This window comes from Pleurodeles waltl, chromosome 1_2 (assembly GCF_031143425.1).
Source record: "Pleurodeles waltl isolate 20211129_DDA chromosome 1_2, aPleWal1.hap1.20221129, whole genome shotgun sequence".
In the NCBI taxonomy this organism is placed as follows: domain Eukaryota; kingdom Metazoa; phylum Chordata; class Amphibia; order Caudata; family Salamandridae; genus Pleurodeles; species Pleurodeles waltl.
The window spans coordinates 171,515,565-171,534,100 of NC_090437.1; the positions used below are offsets into that span (position 1 = coordinate 171,515,565).

The following is an 18,536-nucleotide window of genomic DNA, read 5'->3' on the forward strand; positions in this document are numbered from 1 at the left end:
AGTTCATGCAGTATAAGCGATGTTGGAGGTTCCCAGTCTCCACATCACCAATTCCGACGTGTGAGTTGTTGTAGGGCATAATATGTCAGGAACCATCCCTGGTCTGCGTCATATGCCAAGGAAAGTTTGGCATATGACATCATGCGGCCTTCTAAAAATATGTCCCCAATCATTTGTATGCCTCTCGTGGGCCACTGATGCAACTTATGTTTCTGGTCAGTTTAGAGATCCCTAGTATGGATAGTAGTGCAATCCGGGGTGAGTATGGGGGGGTCCGATTCCCGCCGATAATGTAGCGGAGCCAGCACCAATGAGCAATGTGCATCAAAGTGTTATGCTGGCCAGTTGGACTATTGCGATCCAGCAACCATCCCAACACGTCTGTACAACCTAGGATGGTGTGTACTAATTTTGTCTCTGAATTCGGGGGGTCTTGCAACCAACGCCAGGTCCACTGTATTTGCGCAGCAGCATAGTATAATTCGTAATGCGGGGTGCCCAGTCCACCTAATTCAAGCGGTAGCTGCGTGGCTGTCAATGCCACACGCCGGCGGCCTCCCCCCATATTAAGTCTGTCGTACGGCTGTTCAGTGATGTGAAGAAATCACGGGGGAACAGTAGCAGTAGAGCGGTGAAGTGATAAAGCATGCGCAGTAGAATAATCATTTTTGCAATTGCTACCCTGCCCATGGGCGATAGCGGGAGCGATCTCCAGAAAGGCAGGGATCCTCTAATTGATCAGAGTGTGCGTCCTAGGTTGCCCTCCCTCAGGTCAGCGACACCTTGGTATATTTGAATGCCTAGGTATTTAAAGGTAGTGTGTGCCCACAGAAGTGTGTGTGTCGGGGAACTGGATTGCAATTCCTCCACTGTCGGCGCTAGTGGGAACAGACAGGACTTGGACCAATACACACACAAGCCTGAAATATCTCTGAATTGGTCTAGTAGGTGCAGCCACGCAAATATATCAGTGCGTCATCCGCATATAATGAGGTAATCTTATAACCGTCCCCATATGGTATGCTCCATTCCTGCGCTCTCCTTCTGAGTTGTGCTGCCAGTGGTTCTATTGCCAAGGCGAACAAAAGCGGAGACAGTGGACATCCCTGCCTATCGGAAACTGTTCTGATATTATCCCGCCCGTTTCAGCCCGAGCAACAGGGTTAGCGTACATGATTTTTATCCACTTCATAAAAACACTCCCAACCCCCAGCTGGCTCAGCGTCTCCAAAAAGAAGGGCCAGCCCAACGTATCAAACGCCTTCTTAATGGCCAGAGAAACCGCTCCTCAATCGTAATCAAGCTCTGGCGCATCTCTTATGAGCTGTAGTAGATGCCTAATGTTTATAAAATTATTACGTCTCAGGATAAAGTCCGATTGGTCCTCATGGACCAGCAATGACATCAACTGGAGTAGGCAATTCGCCAAGATCTTACCTATTAACTTGCAATCCAGATTCAGTAGAGAGAGGGGATGGTATGAGCAGACATCCAACAGGTCTCGCCCTGGTTTCGGAAGGACCACTATCACCGCCTCCCGTTGCGATCCAGTCAACCTACCCTACTCAAGTGCCTCGTGTAACATTTCTACATACAGCTTAATTAGTTGTTTCGAGCATGCTCCGTAGTACTCTGCTGGAAGACTGACTACCTGGCGCTTTGTTGCCTACTAGTTGTTGCAATGCTATCTGAACGTCTTCCGCTTCTATAGGTTTGTCTAATTCACTTTGCTGCGCCTCAGATAAACAAGTCAAGGGTAGTGCATGAAAAAATTCTGTCAGTTGCTCTGTGGATGGGGGGGGCTGTGCTGCGTATTAAGTGCTATTGTATCGCCGAAATGCACCGTTTATTCCTGCTTGGGTGTTGATCATTATGCCTGAGCTTAATCTTATTGCACCTAATGGTCTGTGTTGCTGTTCCCCCCGCACCAGCCAGGCCAGCAGTCTACCCGAACGGTCCCCCTCGGAATGTGCCCTGGCTACATAATGGCGACAATCATATCTACGCAAGCGCGTGTTGACCTCGCTCGTCCGCAATCGAAGCCCCCGTAATTCCTGTGGGGTCACAGCACCCGCCACCATCTCCCGCTCCGCATCTCGGAGCTCTGTGTCCGCCTTCCTCAACTCACCTAGGAGCACGTGCCGCGTCCCACGCCATTGCTGACATGCAGATGCCTCTAACCACCACCTCGGGGGCATCCCACTCCAAAGCACGTGGTGACGCTGTCCCATTATTTAGTTTGAAATACGCGGAAATGTGTTGTGACAGCTCGTGACGGAATGGTGGGTCTAATAGTAAGCGTGGTTGCAGCCGCCAGGCTTGAATACGCGTCCTCGCTCTACCCCAATGAGTGGGACCTAGCAATGGGCAGTGGTGCATTATTGTTTTGGCTAGATAGGAAGCCTCTGTGAAGTTGCTAACTAGTTCGGCCGAGCAGAGCAGCAGGTCTATACGGGTGTGAAGGTGATGGACAGGGAAAAAAAAAGGAATATTTCCTTTCCAGGGGGTACAGAATGCGCCATACGTCCACTAGTCTGTGCTCTACAATCCAGGTCTGGAGCACTTGGGAAGATTTTCTACAAGGGGCGCTATCCAACGGGGGATGAGACCTTTCACTGTCTATGTCCGGAACGCAGTTCCAATCCCCGCCCCATATATATTGCGAAGTGGGATCTTGGAACAACTGGGGAGTGAGCAACAGGAAAAATTCTCCTTGCTTTGTGTTGGGAGCGTATAAACCAGTTATAATGAGCGGTTTACCATCCAGGGAGCCCTCTAACTGTACATACCGGCCGTCCACGTCAATTTTATGATGCTCTACTATGTAGGGTACTTCTGGGGCAATCCATACTAACACTCCTTTGGCGTATGCAGAGAACGAGGTACCATAAGCTAGACCACCCCATTTATTCTTAAGACTACGTAATTCGTCTAGTGTCAAGTGTGTTTCCTGTAGTATGGCGATATGTATTTTGTATCTTTTAAGGTACGCGTAGATTTTGCAGTGCTTATTGGAGCTAGCCATGCCTCTCACGTTCCAGGTTATTATGTTATAGGTGGACAATCCCATATGAACAGAAGTTTACACAATGGTGTGAGCATCATCTGGATACCTGCCCAGGAAGAGAATCTTGAACCATGTATTCCTGTTCCCCCCCATCTCCATCCCCCCCCTCCCAGAACCCCACCATCTAGGGTGAGTGAAAAAGGATAGAAAAAAAGAATGGAAATGAACAAAAAGGAGACTTCTTAGATGAAGCCCAATTTGTAACACTAAGGCACAATAGGTGTCAAGTGTAGTAACTGTCATGGTATGGTCCCCCAGGTGTCCCGTAAGGGTGTGGGGGGGCGTGGGAGTGGCTCCGGTAAATCCAGTCGTGACGGTCCCAGCCGGATGTTCATCACCCCATGCGCCCCACCGCCTTCTTCGTCCCAAGCATCCTCATTCCCGTCTAGGAGTGGACTCTCAAACCAGACGACAAGTGGAAAGCGCCCGCCTGGTCATGAAGTCCCGCTGGGACGTCCAATGGGTTCCAGTTCCACAGTCTGTTAATATGTACTTCGGCTTAGGGCTTGAATGTCATCCGCCATGAGTGGTGTTAGCTCCGGGCCGAGTACCGAAGGAGAGGTGGAGTGACTAGATTGACCCGCCGAAAGTCCAATTCGCCCCCCCCCTCGGTATCCTGGTGAGTCTGGCGTTGTGGTAAAGTAAACAAGTTGGCCTCCCTCAAAGCCTGTTCCTGGCTTTCAGCAACTTGTGCCTTGGATGGGCGTGTCTCAGGCTTTGATTTCTTTCTTCGTCGAGGTTGGGGGGTGAGCCACGTTCCTTGTTTGTTGTCATCATGTTTAAGCTGAGCCAGCCCTTTGGCATGGAGCCAGGTCCAGGCATCTTCAGGGGATGGAAAAATATGGGTCTTCTCCCCGTCTATTACCCAGAGTCGTGCCGGAAACAACAGGGAGTAGGAGAGATTGTTGTTGCGCAATATTTGTTTACTCTTGTAAAGGACTTACGCCTGCGTTGTACTTCGACGGTGTAGTCTGGATACCCCGCTATTACATTGCTGTCCATCTGTATGGGGACCTGAGTCCTGAATCTTTGGAGAATCTGATCTCTGTATCGAAAGTTTTTAGGAGGCGTGCTATCAAGGGCCGGGGGGGGGCACCCCCGGCCGTGATGGTCCACTTGGGATTCGGTGTGCGCGCTGTACCGCGAACATGGGTGATGCAGTGGTCGTCATCACCTTATTCAGAAGCCATGTCTCCAGAAATATTTCAGCATTCAGTGACTCCACTCGCTCCGGGAACCCCATAAACCAGATGTTGTTTCTCCTCGAGCCCCCTTCCGCATCTTCTGCTCTCCTCTGCAATTGATTATCCTCTGTTTCCATGCGCTGCACCTGGTCATGCTGATCTTTGATTTCTGGTAAAGTTACCGTAAGCGCCCGTTCGGTGACCTTGTCTGCCAATTTGCGGTGGTCCGCCATGAGCAGATTCACCTCGACTACTACGGAGTCTGTCTTCCCTTCCAAGGTAGTTTTCGTGTCTAACCCTGCTTGTGGTAGCTTATTGAATTGTGCTGAGTGCGCTTGTAGAGTCCGATTCATTTGTTGTAACGCAGCAGCTTGTGTCCCTGCCAGTCCTGCTGGATTTGGTGCTTCTGAGTCCGCCATTAGCTGCAGCCTAGGTGGTTTTGGCTTGACCATATTTGTATAGGTCGCTGTGTCGTGGCCGAGGGCACCAACCAACTTGCGTCTCTTGAGCCTTCAAGCAAGCTTCTGAACCAGAGGTGGGGTGAAAAAGACCACGTAGGCCAAATCTATCCCCTATCGCAGCACAGGCGTGAAAGTTAGATTATCTTGTTAACCCCGTGTGCCAGCGCCGTGAATGGGGTTACGGTGGGTATATATATCAGCGCGCTGTCCAGCTATGCTAATTGTAGCCAGTTCAATGTCCAACTTCAATCTTGGCGCATCCTGTACCTTCTCAAGTGTGTTACTGCTAGTTCAGCAGAAAGGTGTTCAGAAACTGCAGGTGGGCTTTATCACGGAGGGCCCGCCTCAGCAAAAAACCCTACATCAGGGCTAGTTAATCACAAGGGTTGGTAAACGTTTGTGACCCGTGCGGGCCTCGACATGCACAGCTGTTGAGTATTAACTGTAAGTGCTAGGAGGACAATCCAAGACCTGCAGAACAACCCAGGCCGTGATCGGGAGACTCATCTCTTCAGGGGATGACTGCGCAGTTGTGCAAACGACTGCTCCACTTTACCGCAGTGAACCATGATCCAGTCCTCTGGTCACCAAAAGCTGGTTCTTACTGTCGGTGCGATCGCCAGCCCATCCGCCAAACACGACAAACCTTACTGCTGCGGTAGCCTCGCGCATAGTCTTCTCGCCACCCCAGGACGTTCTTGCCGGCGCCCCCTAGTCCCAACTGCACTCTTCAGGACGCCGTTGCGCTCCAGCATGCCGCGCTGATGTTATCACTCGTCTTACGACGTCCCTGCAAGCAAGTGTCCCCGGCGCTTACCACACGGCCGCCCGCACCTTCCCAGCTGCTAGGCCGTGTCGTCTTTAGATAGCTCCCATCTGCGACACTACGTCCTCAAACAATGCCTCCAGGTCCGGAGCAAGCCAGGTATGCATGCGGACCGGGTCAAGCCGAACCCAAAGCGATCGGAAATGGCCTCCCGGTCCCACGGGGCAATCCGCGCGGTTGAGCGCTACTCACATATAGGTGTAGGGCGCGGTAACAACCTTGCGTCCCCGGCCCAGTCGATCGGGTCTGTAGGCCTTAGCCCCTTCTCCAGGGGGGTCTGTCGTTCTGGTGACTCCCCGCTGCACCGCCGTTCAGTCGCGGCTCGCAATGCACCTCCTCAGCTCCAGGGGCACGCGCAAGGTCCAGACCTTGAGCCCCGCGATGCTGCTACACCGTCTGGGAGAGACACGGCTCCTTCCTCCGTCCTCGCTGCTCCACGTCCAGCTCTGCCACAAACCTGCGCCACGCTCGGCCCGGTCCAGTGCACTCCACACTGCACGGCTGAGGCCCGCCGAGCAGGTAATCGACTCTTCGGCGCTTCGTAGCCACTCACAGCAAGGTGGTGGGTACTGGGGTCGTATGGGAGGGAGGAATTGAAGAATTAATTTTAGGGCCGCGAGTGGAGCTCTTAGAAAGCGTCCGCACAAGCCACCATCTTGGACATGCCCGCTATACAGATACATACATACACTAAACAGGCCTGTGCAAGAAGAGTGACTTAATATATTATTCTTGCTATCTTTAGATTTGATTTGCACAAGGTTTATTGCTTAGCCTCCACTGAACTCACACAAATGCCTTTTTAAGTACGTGTCAAAGTTTGCTAAATCCTATATCCAAATGAATCCTTTGAATGTGCAAATCACTCTGTGAGTTGCAGGAAATGTATATCCCTAAGAGAATATGAAAAAATATACTGAGTACCTTTTATAGTAGTAATGAGTCACAATCAATAAGGTTAAAAATGATGTTTACTTTCCCCTCCTTCTTATCTGGCTAATCTAGTTTGTTTCCAAAATGTTTTGTTTTACAAAAATAATTTTTAATGTTTCTTACAGGCTATTCTTTTCACAATCCCAACATTTGTTTGAGGAAAGAAGAAGAGTTAAGCACCAGTTTGAAAGGTAGCAACCCAGGTGCAGAAGAGGGAGAAAACTGCGTTAGCCCCAGCTCAGGTAATGTATTAAGCAATTACTTGTGACTTGTAACAGTCCTGTGATTGGTCAATGAGTGATACTCTTTCAGACTTAGAAATGATACAAAGATTTTTGAGTTACTAATATACTGTTGATTCACTTTTGAGTGTTCCACCTCCAAAACGTGCAAATTCTAATCACTGACAAGCCAATGCCCTGGTCACACAGCTAAGATCCGAACCTTCAAATACTACCTCAGCAACATCCCTCCACTTAACATTAAGACAATGACCTACTGGCAGACAACAGATCCTGTACTCCTCCAAGCAGCACTTCCCAGCTAAGCTAAAGTAACTGACGCCCGTCTAATGGCCAGCTGTCATCCAGTTGGACCTTTGTCTTCCTCAGGGACATTTCACTTCCAATGTAACAATCCCCTCAAGAACCATCATTAAAAAGCTCTAAGCTCAAGCATCTTTTCTAACAAACTGAAAACCTCTTGTTTCTAGCCAGTTTTAAAGAAGATGAAGAAGTAGAATCCATCAGCATGAGTTAGCTGCAACTGATCTTCAGTGGGCTGTTCCTAGAAAGACGGTTTGAAATAGCTGCTTTCACTCCTGCGAATTCCTTGAAGAAAACACCCTCTACAACCACTGGACCTACTATTCTGTTCTCAGTGCGACAAGCTGAAGTCCATAGTCGATGAAATAGAGTTGCCACCATTTTAATTCTAAACCTTCCTGCCACCCTTTATACAGGTGGCAGACAAGTGTAGATGTAATGTGATGGCAACTCCCTTCCTCTGAAATTACGTGGTGTTAGCAGCAAAGGAGCTATCCAAGACCAGCTTTCGCTCTACATCTCTCAACAGATCAGGCATCACCTAGCCCCCTCCATACTCCTCACATATATTCTGCACTGACTTTGGAGTGCTGAAAGGCTCTAATTTTTCCATCCCTGTTTGACACTTAAAGCTTATTATCGGAACTTCATCAAGTGTCTCATCTTGATCGGCCTCAAACTTGAAAACTCAATGGATATGGACTCCTATGACTTAGACCATTGGTTTCAAATCACGGACCAATAGCTACTAATCAACCAACTAAAACTCAGCTCCTAGGACCGCAATCTTCACCTGTATGAAGGTGGAGACATACCAGCCTGTGACTATCTTCCCAGGATCATGGTCTTCCCCATACATCAGCTGAAGTAAGAAATGAAGGCATAATCTTGGACTCCATCCTATCGCTTGCCAAATGTACCTGCTTCAACAAATGACTCAACTTGAGAGCACTGTTCTTATTACAAACGGGGCTCTCTTCAGTCATACCAGATGCCTATACAGAATAAATTACTGTCCAATAGAATGCATTGTTATATGGTAACAGACTGGTCATTTCACACACATTGCTGGATGGTCTCAGCCAACTTCAGATCCGCTCTGTTGTAAATTGAATCTTATGAGAGTTTATGCAGTTATGGTGAGCCCAGTTCTGAAAAGCCAGGTACATATGTAATTGGACTCTTATTAAGTTGCTCAGCTCTGTGTCTCCCCTTCCGTCTTTTGGTGGAGGGCTGCCTTAAAAAAGATCTATAATGTGTACCTAGTAAGTGGGAAAACATCCTCCCCGCTTAGCTAGTGCCAACTGATCGCTCATATCACTCACTGGCTGGTATGGATAAGGCATCCCATAAATTATATGGGGCCATTTCATTTACGCTAACTGCAGAAATGCATGTGCATGTTTGTGTATGCATTGTGAGCAGAAAAAAATATCCTAATTATTTTTTTTTAAATGCAGATACAGTTGGCTGCAGTTCCGTCACGCTAAGAGGATTATTTACGTTACATTGTTTTCATTTTTTCAAGTACATCTGAAGCTACATTGATATGCGATGAAAGTGTAGGAACCTATTGTTAAACTAATTCCCAGAACAAACCTGTTCAAAAGCCTGGAAGAGCTAGTGCGAGTTCCAGAGTGGTTTGGCTGCAATGCTGTGCAGCAGACTACAGTTTTTTCTTTGTATTCCCGGAACTGGTAACGTTCAAAGCTCGTGGTTCTAATGGCTTTATGAAGTTGCGCAACCTGTGGGTCTCATGACGATTTATAAGTTTTCAAGCCCTGTCTTTTCAGCTGTTAGAATTGCACGAAGATGCATGTCTCAGAGATGTACATTCTGAGAGCAGCTTCGTCCTGTTCCTTGAGACATCAACTACACATAAATTATTTGTATGTTGCTTTGGTTTCCAGTAGCAACAAAATAGAGCATTTACTATCTAGCCCAAAGGGTCAAGAAGTTCCCAGGTTGGTAGTGACTAAATGTCATCACCATGTGGCAACAGATTGGTGGCTTTTGAATAAAGGGCGTGCTGTTCTAAGTCCACGTCCCAGTGATTAGGAGTTAAAAAATACTAAACAAATGATATAATTAGTACCAACTTTGACAATTTTCAGCAGATTTGTTTTTAATTCAAATTAAAGAAAAGTTGTGAATTTTTCTATGAGTCCTCTCTGGAGACACCAACATATCTGCAGGATCCTTATAAGTATAGTGTAAAGAAGTAATACAGCATTCAGGGTTACCTTTAAATTGCATGCACACATACATCACTACATTGAAGAAGGTCTCTGTCCCTACAAAGGCTGAAATATCTGTGATGCTGAAAGGTTGACACTAAACCCCAAATCTCCATAAATTAACTTAGTTTTCTACTTAAGGTAAAGGCGAGAATGGTGACAATACAGACAATTCATCTAACAACACACGTTAATTGTTTTACTATGCTTCAGAGGCCTTGATCTGATTTATGCCTTAGGTCACAGCATAAACTGATCTTGGTTTTTAGACAAGTTCCATGGCTCCTGGTAACAGTGCTCTCGACCCACACTATTTAATTTGAATATCAGGGCTTTAGCGCACTGGTGATGAGAGATACCCTGTTAGTACAGGTGGGGCACCCCACCAAATTTAATATGTCGCTGAGAGGAGTTCTGGCACTGTGGTTAAACCCTTGATCCTTCTAGTGGTGCTTCCTGAAAGCAAATATACAGCTAATACTAACTTTCTCTGATGCAGACTAGAAAGCATAAATTATATGTATTCCAAAACAGTAGCTTTATTTTTATTAGGCAGTTGCTTTGCACCTGTTTTCTATAGGATTGATAAGCAAGGGTTTATACCTTCCCTAACATCAGGACTCAAAGGATAGTTGAGCAAGGTCTTTGAGAAGAAATCCCCAAAAAACCTAGCTGCACAGGAGCAAAATTTTGACAGAAAAATTGTAGCAAGTTGGTGATGAACAAAATGAAAAATAAGGGAACTAATGTGTTGCCACGCACTCATCGCTTGTTAATACCTCCTTATTTATAGTTGAAACTGGAAATGGCATCACATGAAGTCTTACCTCTAACTTGAATTTGAAACTGCAGCTACTTCAGCCAATCTCTAGAAAAGACCACCATTTTAGAAAGGATCATTCATATTATTTGCTCACACCCACACCCTTTTCTTCCAATACACAACATCGATAAATCCCAGGAAGAAGATCCTCAAGTTTAAAATCTCTCCTTAAAACAAAATGTCTGTGCCTCAGCCACCACTCTACTCCTCCAACATTCCACCTGAGTCTTGGAGCAGCCATCTTGGTGACCGCAACGGTGAAACATTATTGCATTCTAGGCAGCAAGGATGCACAGCCGATCGTGGACTCCAGAGACATGCCACCTGACTGTGTGTTCAGTACACTGTCTTCTTTCCAAAACCTGAGGTAAGTTGCCTGCATGGATGTAATAATATGCCCCCCTCCCAATGCTCCTGAGTTTGTCACGGCGTCACTAGTAAAAATGTCAAACTATGTAAGGGCCATGAGCAGAAGACGCATCTACTTAAGAATACTCACTAGGTGGGAAATCCTTCTAGTTAATCAAGAGAATTGAAGACAATCTCAAAAAATCCAAGAATCATAGGTTTCCTGAACCTCCTATTCTGGTTGTCATCGTACCATAATTGGTGGATGTTTAGGTTGGAGCCACTGATAAGGATCAGAAACATATGTTTTCAGTTGGGAATAATGATAGGCAAAATGAATCTTACAAGTGCAAGACAACTGAAAACAAAAGGCCACAGGATCAATCTGATGACTAATGATAAACGGACCAAAATATCATGGTTAAAATTTAACTAGCAAGGGGTGACCAGGAATGTTTTATGATTGGTTAGTACTAACTGTACAAACAATATTGGTTGCACAAATCAGCTACTCTTTGATGATATGGTTTACATAAGTGGCATGCCCAATGATGCAAGAAAGAACAAGTAAGAATAATGATGATTCAATAAAACAAGATGATCTTTGAGAATAAACGTATGAGCAGCAAATAATAGCAAAATAATGGAAAATCAAAGAGTTCATTTTTCATGTCCCTTGTGTCTGTCTGTCATCATTTATCTGTTTACAAACATGGCTTCATCGTGACCCACACCAATTTGAGTCTTTGGTGCAGCCTTGGAATAAATGGCTGAACAAGTGACATGACACTTGGGTCTTCGCTTTTGTCGATTTTTCAAACAGATGCAGGTGAAGCAACCATATATAGGTAAAAGTAGGTCAATTGTCCCTTCCAGAAGCTTCTCATTCATGTGTATGTTTCCCAAAGAAAACCTTGTAGGTGTTTTCCAGCAGTGTACAAACAAAACCTCTACTACCTTCTATAAGGCTAGTAAGGCTGGTATCTGCCATTCCAAGGATAATGTATACTCTACATAATACAGACATATTTTGGCTTTGCAGTGTCTGAGAACATCAACATTAATCATGTATGCAGTCATTGTTTAGGTAACTGCAAAGATGCTTTTAATTCCCACTTTAGCAATGAAACACCTTTTCTCAAGTTCAGTTAAGAGCTAATAGCTCTGTTCTTACTCGTTTACTGTGATAGCAACTCCTTATACACTGTTAACCATTCATAATCTAAAACTGGCACATTTCGTTGAGATATGGTCTGGGAAACTAACCAACTGCTATTCTCCAGTGCTATCCATATTCTTGCTTTTTGATGCTAATCTAACTTGTTAATTAGTGATATGGTTTTACAGATCACTCCATGACACAACAGAAACCTCCCAATTTCGTGGTAAGGCCAAGTGGGAATTGGACCTAACTAGGGAACTGGCTGTTAAAGTACGGGACGACTCCTTGAACCATGCCAAGAGGATCTTTAGGAATGCTAGATTAAAATACAGTCGAGCCCATATTGATGGTCTTTGTGGCACAGTCCGGCACAGCACGTTACCTTGTTGCGCTGCCCTACGTCACAGGGAAAGAGCAGGAATGCACTGTATTTATCTAGTACAGGACATTCATACCCTTTCCTTCTGCGCTGGCGTCCTCTTGGCTACCTAGCGCCAATGCAGGCAGCCTTACACCATGATGCAAGAGTGCCTGCATTGCATGCAGAATTGTTTTGTGCAAGAAGGGACACCTTCCTGCAGAAAAACAATCCAGAGAGGCTTTTGCCTCCTATGTGTGCTGGATAATGCAGCACACATAGAAAGAGGAAAAAACGAGGATAAATAAATATTTTTCTCCTTGTTACGCCTCTTCTAGGGGGTGCATCTTTTTGGCGCATTGGCAAGTTTACAAGTTCTTGCAAATTTGGAAATGCGTCAGAATCCATGGATGTTGCATGGAAACGCTTCCCTGGTACAGAGTACTGTAACGTAGCAATTTGTGCTGTGTTACATTAATTGAGAATTATAAAGCCATGCACTGCCACGCAATGTGGCCTTGCATGGCTTCACTAATCTCACTTAAGATTTTCGCCGCTCTGACACCACGTTGCATAGTGCATGATGATGCAAACCAGGCCACAAATGTGGCCCTTAGTTTAATTACGTTCACATCATCTGTATGCCTACCAAGAGGATGAACTGTGTCAGTAATAGCTTTTGAGAACTGTTACTGGTGCTCCCTGTCTCTAAAATTTCAATCATAGCAATCATTAATTAGGTACTCCCCACCCCACTAAACACATATATTATTGTTTACTACATTTGAAACCGGTACACACCAGCATTATTTTGTTCTTGTTTGTTTCTGTTTTTTCTTAAACCAATCTGTAGACGACAGACTTTTACGACCCAAGACAATGACAAAATATGCTATAGTTGCGGAATGTAGATAGGTCTTATTATTGTACTACAGCAAATAATTTGTTAATTTTTTTATTCCAATAGTGCATGTAACTTTTGGAAACTCAGTTGTATGACCTGCTGTTTGTAAGTTTGAAAAAATAATAAACAGATTAAAAAAATTCAAAAACACAAGGAGTGGCTGAAAAGTTCTCTATCTCGTTGTTATATTCTGTGTGGAGTCATGTAAGTTGTGAAAAGTATTTTGAATGATTATACCTGACATTGAGTTCATTTACTGAAACCTAAATCTGTTTTTCTCATTCTGCAGACTTTCCATTTCTTAATACAGACTTGTGTTTGAGAAAAGAAGGTGGATCGGATTTGAGGACGTTGAATTTTCCTGGTACAGCAGCAGTAGAACTAAGATCTGAGACCATGCCAGGTAGTGCATGGCTCTTCACTTTCTAAATAGCAGGGCTGGGACTGAAAGACTCCATCATAGCTCTAATGCTTCATATAAGCACCACAGTGTTGGATGGTGATGGATGTTGATGAAGGGTTGCGTTTTTTATATTGTTCACTCCCACATGTTTGTTTTCTGCTGTTACAGAGTGATGGATCGTGTTTATTCATTATTGTTCCAATGGTACCTAAAAATATGAAAATTGAAGTGTTTTCATAGAAAATAATTTGTTTTGAAACATAATAAATGTAATATATGTCCATACAGATAACAGTGATCATGTCCCAAACAATAGTGCAGTATCATCCGACAGCCACATGTACTGCCTATGTCTCTATGTCCCAACAAACTGGACCCAAGCCATGGTTCTTGGTGCCCCTTCCAAAGCATAATTCAGCTAGTCTCTTAATTGTCCCCTTTTACTATTCATGACACTTATTATATCTCTTTTAGATTTTGCACTTCTACTTCAATGGATCTACAAATGCATACCATCATTGTCAAAAGAGTAATGGGACCGTATCTAGCCAGTGTTTACCTCTGCATGTTCTTGCAATCACAACTGCAGCATGTTCCTGTGTCACCTACCCCTGATTCCAAATAAAGTAACTCCTAGGATGGAACTCCTCAGCCCTTTACATAGGGTCTTAAGTTCTACAAACCCTCCCCGCAGAATACCAACAAATCCTTGCATCTCACTTACATATGCATAATGCTGGCATCCACCTCCTCCCTTCAAGGGGGTCGCTTTACATCCATCCTGCCCCCTATTTGTGGAGTTTTCAAAGTATATTGCACAAGCACTGAATCAGCATAAAGTGTTTCATTTTTAAGTCTGCTGTATTGAGAAATCTTTGAGCCCTGCAGAAACTCTTAGGAATCAACAGAGTGGTGCTTTATGTTCGAAATATACTTGACCACCTCCTAGCTTGATTAGGTATTCTATCCTACAGGGTGTCCACAAAAAATAATAGAGCCCTCCTGTACTAAAAGCTGTTCCTTCTTCTGTCGCTCACACCACCAGAAGGAAATTACCTAGATCCATTAAACGTTCAACCAGCTGAACAAGCGTTCCCAATGTGTAGTTATTAAAAAAATAAAAGATTTCAGGATATGAAAAATTCCATATTTTCTTAGAACCACCAGGCTAGGCACTAAGGGCCTGATTTAAATCTTGCAGAGGGGTTACTCAGTCACAATGGTGACAGATATCCTGTCCACCAGAATCTAAATCCCATTGTTTCCTATGGCCCTATGTAATGTATATTTACATCACAGTAATAAGCCAGAGCCCTGGAATCTATCAGATAGAGGAGGGGTTGTGATTTAGAGGTGTACAGATTGGATATTTATGCACGATGTACAACCCTACCTAGTCCTTTCAGATGTCAAACAAAACATGAGCAACTCTAAAAATGAGCACACCTAAAATAAATTGACTTGTTACAACAAAGCAAGAATCTTTTCTTTTTCTCTAGATGGCATTCAACTATGGAAAGAGCCAGTGCCAACAGGCCCCCCCATTATTCTCTTCATTGCTGCCCATTGATAACATTTTAAGCACAGTCCTCGACTAAGCTATTTCTATGTTTTTTTTTTTTTTTTATAAAGAAATTGTATTAAATTTTGCATAGAACAATTATGAATACAGTACAACATGATGCCAACGGGCATCAAAACAATACAATAATGGTCAAGTCCTCGGTCCCTGCTGCTTTCATCACTAATGTTACTCACCATCCCCTCTTAAAGGCCCGCTACATCCTCCCATTTCCCCCATATCTTCTTGTGTTTGTGTAAGCAACCTCTGGCCTCGTACACAAGTTTCTCTCGCTGCGCACACCAATCCACTCCCCGTCTCCACTTAGCCAGTGCCGGAGCCACCCTGGCCTTCCAGTCTGCCATTATGTCCCTTTTGGCCACCAGACATGCCACCCCTAAGAAGGACCGATCTGCTCTTCGTAGCTCTGTATCTCCCATCACCCCGAGAAGGAGGGGCAATGGCGACCTCTTTACCTCCTTCTGTAGGGCCTCAGATATCTCTTGCACCACCCTTTCCCAATAGGCCATTATAATCGGGCATGTCCATACCATGTGGTAGAAATCCGCTGTATGATACCTGCAGCGGGGGCATTCCGCTGTGGGGCGGAGGCCTGCTTTATGTAACATGGCGGGTGTGAGGTATGCGGTGTGAAGGAAATAGGATTGTATTAAACGGAAGCGTGTGGCCATTGTTAGGGAGCGTGGGGCCATTAGTGCTTCTGTCCAGTCCGTTTCCTCCATGGGTCCCACCCAACTCTCCCACCTTTGGCGAAGCTCTCTCAGGGGTCCCCCAGTGGCGGTGATTAAGGTGCGGTAAATCTGAGAAACCCCTCCCCTTCCCAGGACTCCCATCAGTGCCTTGGCTTCCATGGGGCTGTGCTCGGGTATGGTGTCTCCTGTCTGCAGGTGAACTAGTAGGGCATGACGTAGTTGGAGATATCGATGGAATTGTGTTTTGTTTAAGGAATATTGTTTCTGGAGGTCTTGAAAAGATCGTATATGTGTAGTCTCCAAATATCTCCCAGCGTGGAGATCCCTATGGTGTCCCATTTCTGGAAGCCCTCCAGACCTGCTACATGTATCAGCTGCTTCCCCTGCCATAGCGGAGTTTGTTGGGTTAGGCGCCCCCACCACCCCGTCACTTTCTGGGCTGTACGCCATCCCAGAAGTACCATTTTGGTCACATCTGGAGTATCCCGGGGTATCGGGCTCCCGTAGAGTATGTCAAGGATCTGTGGGTAGCCCATTGTCTGCAATTCTAGTTGGTATGCGGGGTCTGTCCATCCACCTCCCATCCAGTCATTAATTACAAGTATATGCATCGCTAGATAATAGTATTGAATATTCGATATGCCCAGTCCACCCTCATAAACATCCCTCTGACAGGTTTTTAGCGACAGTCTTGTACGTGAGCCACTCCATATGAATTGGCGTGCTAAAGAATCCATCTCCTTGAACCATCCCGCGGGGAAGGGGTGTGGAAAATTCTGCAGGAGGTATAAGATCCTGGGGAGAATCATCATCTTGTACAGCGCTATTCTACCAAGTAGATTCAGGGGGAGGGCCCTCCAGCGCAGAAGGTCGGTTTTGATTTTCTTTGATAGCGGCGTGACATTGAGTTCCCACGCTAGCTCGGGGAGAAGTGAGATATGTATCCCGAGATATTTAAAGCTGTTTCTCCGTATCGGGATATTCCGTTGCCAATCTATACAGTCGTGCGAACGATGAAGGGGGATCAGTAAAGATTTGGCTGGGTTCAGGGTCAGCCCTGAGGCTTCCGCGAAAAGTCTAAGGATCTCTAGGACGCGTGGGCCGCTTTTGGATGGATTGGAGATATACAGGAGCACATCATCCGCGTACAAAGCCACTCTGTCTTCCGAACCAGAGGGCCAATGCCAGCCCTCGATCAGTGGGTCGCCTCTCATTAATATCGCCAGTGGCTCTATCACTAGTGCGAAGAGCAGGGGAGATAACGGGCATCCCTGTCGAGTCCCACGACCAATGGGGATTGGGTCGGAGACTACTCCGTTCACCCTGATTCGAGCCGTCGGGTTAGAGTATAGGAGTTTCACCAGTCCCCGGAATTTAGGTCCGAGCCCGTTTTTATATAAGACCTGATTGAGGAAGGACCAATCTACCGTATCAAAGGCTTTTTCGAAGTTGAGTAAAAGCAGTGCCAACTGCGTATGCGATAGCACTTTGCGGTGCGCCAAAGCAAGATGTAATTGTCTGATGCAGTGTCTTGTGCTACGAGTGGGCATAAAACCACACTGGTCAGGGTGCACCAGCGTGGGCATTACCTCCCTCAGTCTGGAAGCAAGGATCGAAGAGAGCACCTTGACTTCCACATTTAGGAGCGAGATAGGCCGGTACGCTGAACATTGTCGTGATGGGGGTTGAGTTTTGGGGATCACCACAATAGTGGCTTGATCAATCTCTGTTGGGAAGCGGCCTTGATTCTCCGCTTCTTCGTACATGTTGAGCAGGTGGGGACCCAGAATATCGCTACATTTACTATAAAATTCCGCTGGAAAGCCGTCGGGGCCTGGTGTTTTGCCTGATGCCAGTCCCGATATTGCGCTGCAGACTTCCACAAGACCGATGGCCTCGTCCAGTCTGTCTCTCGCCTCTGGAGTTACCACGGGAAGGGTAATCTCATTTAGTAGGGGGGACTCTCTCTCAACAGCAGGGCGTGGATGCCTGGCGTATAGACGGGCGTAGTAGGAGGCGAAGCTATGTGCGATTTCCACTGCTGTTTTGACAAGGGTGCCTGAGTCATCTAAGATCTCCGGTATAATACTGTTAGCCATGGGGCGGGTGGCCAGCCAATGCAGTAGTTTCCCGTTTTTATCCCCCCATCCATAAATTCGGCTTGCTGAGGCTCTCCACATGTGCTTGGCCGAATCTAGCATTATATGTTTAATATCTTCTCTTACCCTGGTCAGTTTCCTCATGGTCGTGGCCGATGCCAAGTTTATATGTTGGCATTCGAGTCTCCGGGCCTTGTTCTCTAGCTCGGTGATTTGGGAATTATGATCTCGTTCACGGGACCGAAGAATGCTTCTGGCATGTCCTCTAATAGTGGCCTTGCAAGCAGCCCATAGCATTCCTGGGGATCGAACCGAGCCTTCATTTAATTCGAAATATTGGTCGAGGTGCAACCTGATCTCTTGGGTGTACTCTGTATCTTGTAAGTGCCACACGTTCAAGCGCCACATAGGCCGTCTGGTAGGGTCTGCTCTACCCAGCCGGATCCGTATTGGCGCATGATCGGAGACCCCCCGTGGAAGAATCTCAGCCCCTGCTACTTTTAAGAAATCTAGGGCGGGCATGAACACCAGGTCTATTCTGGATTGCATCTGGTGGGCTGCCGAGGTATGTGTGTATTGGCGCTCCCTGGGATGCCAAGTGCGCCACACCTCACATAAGCCAAGGCTCTCCGCCCAACTACTTAGGGCTGAGGCCCGCTTGGATCTATGTATGGTAGCTTCCCCAGAAATGTCCAGCCTTGGGTCAAGGACCGCGTTAAAGTCGCCTCCCAGCAGGGTAGTTCCTTGGGGTAATCCTGAAGTTACTCGGTGGAGCGAAAGTAGGAAGGAGTCGTGATTTGCAGGGGGCGCATAAGCGCACACCAAGTTTAGCGGTTGTCCGTGAAGAGTCCCCGTGACCACCATGAATCTACCTTGTGAGTCAGATTGCGTGGAAGTGATTACCATGGGCAG

The 18,536-nt window shown here is 46.2% G+C and overlaps 1 protein-coding gene across 1 annotated transcript in view; it reads left to right on the forward strand.

Annotated features, from left to right (window-relative positions):
- Nucleotides 1-18,536, forward strand: part of LOC138299089 (zinc finger protein 282-like) — a 239,464-nt gene that overhangs the window by 201,714 nt on the left and 19,214 nt on the right. The window contains exons 6-7 of the mRNA XM_069237085.1: nt 6,597-6,713; nt 13,138-13,251. Of these exons, the coding sequence (XP_069093186.1) occupies nt 6,597-6,713; nt 13,138-13,251 (231 nt within the window). The remainder of the gene's footprint in view (nt 1-6,596; nt 6,714-13,137; nt 13,252-18,536) is intronic.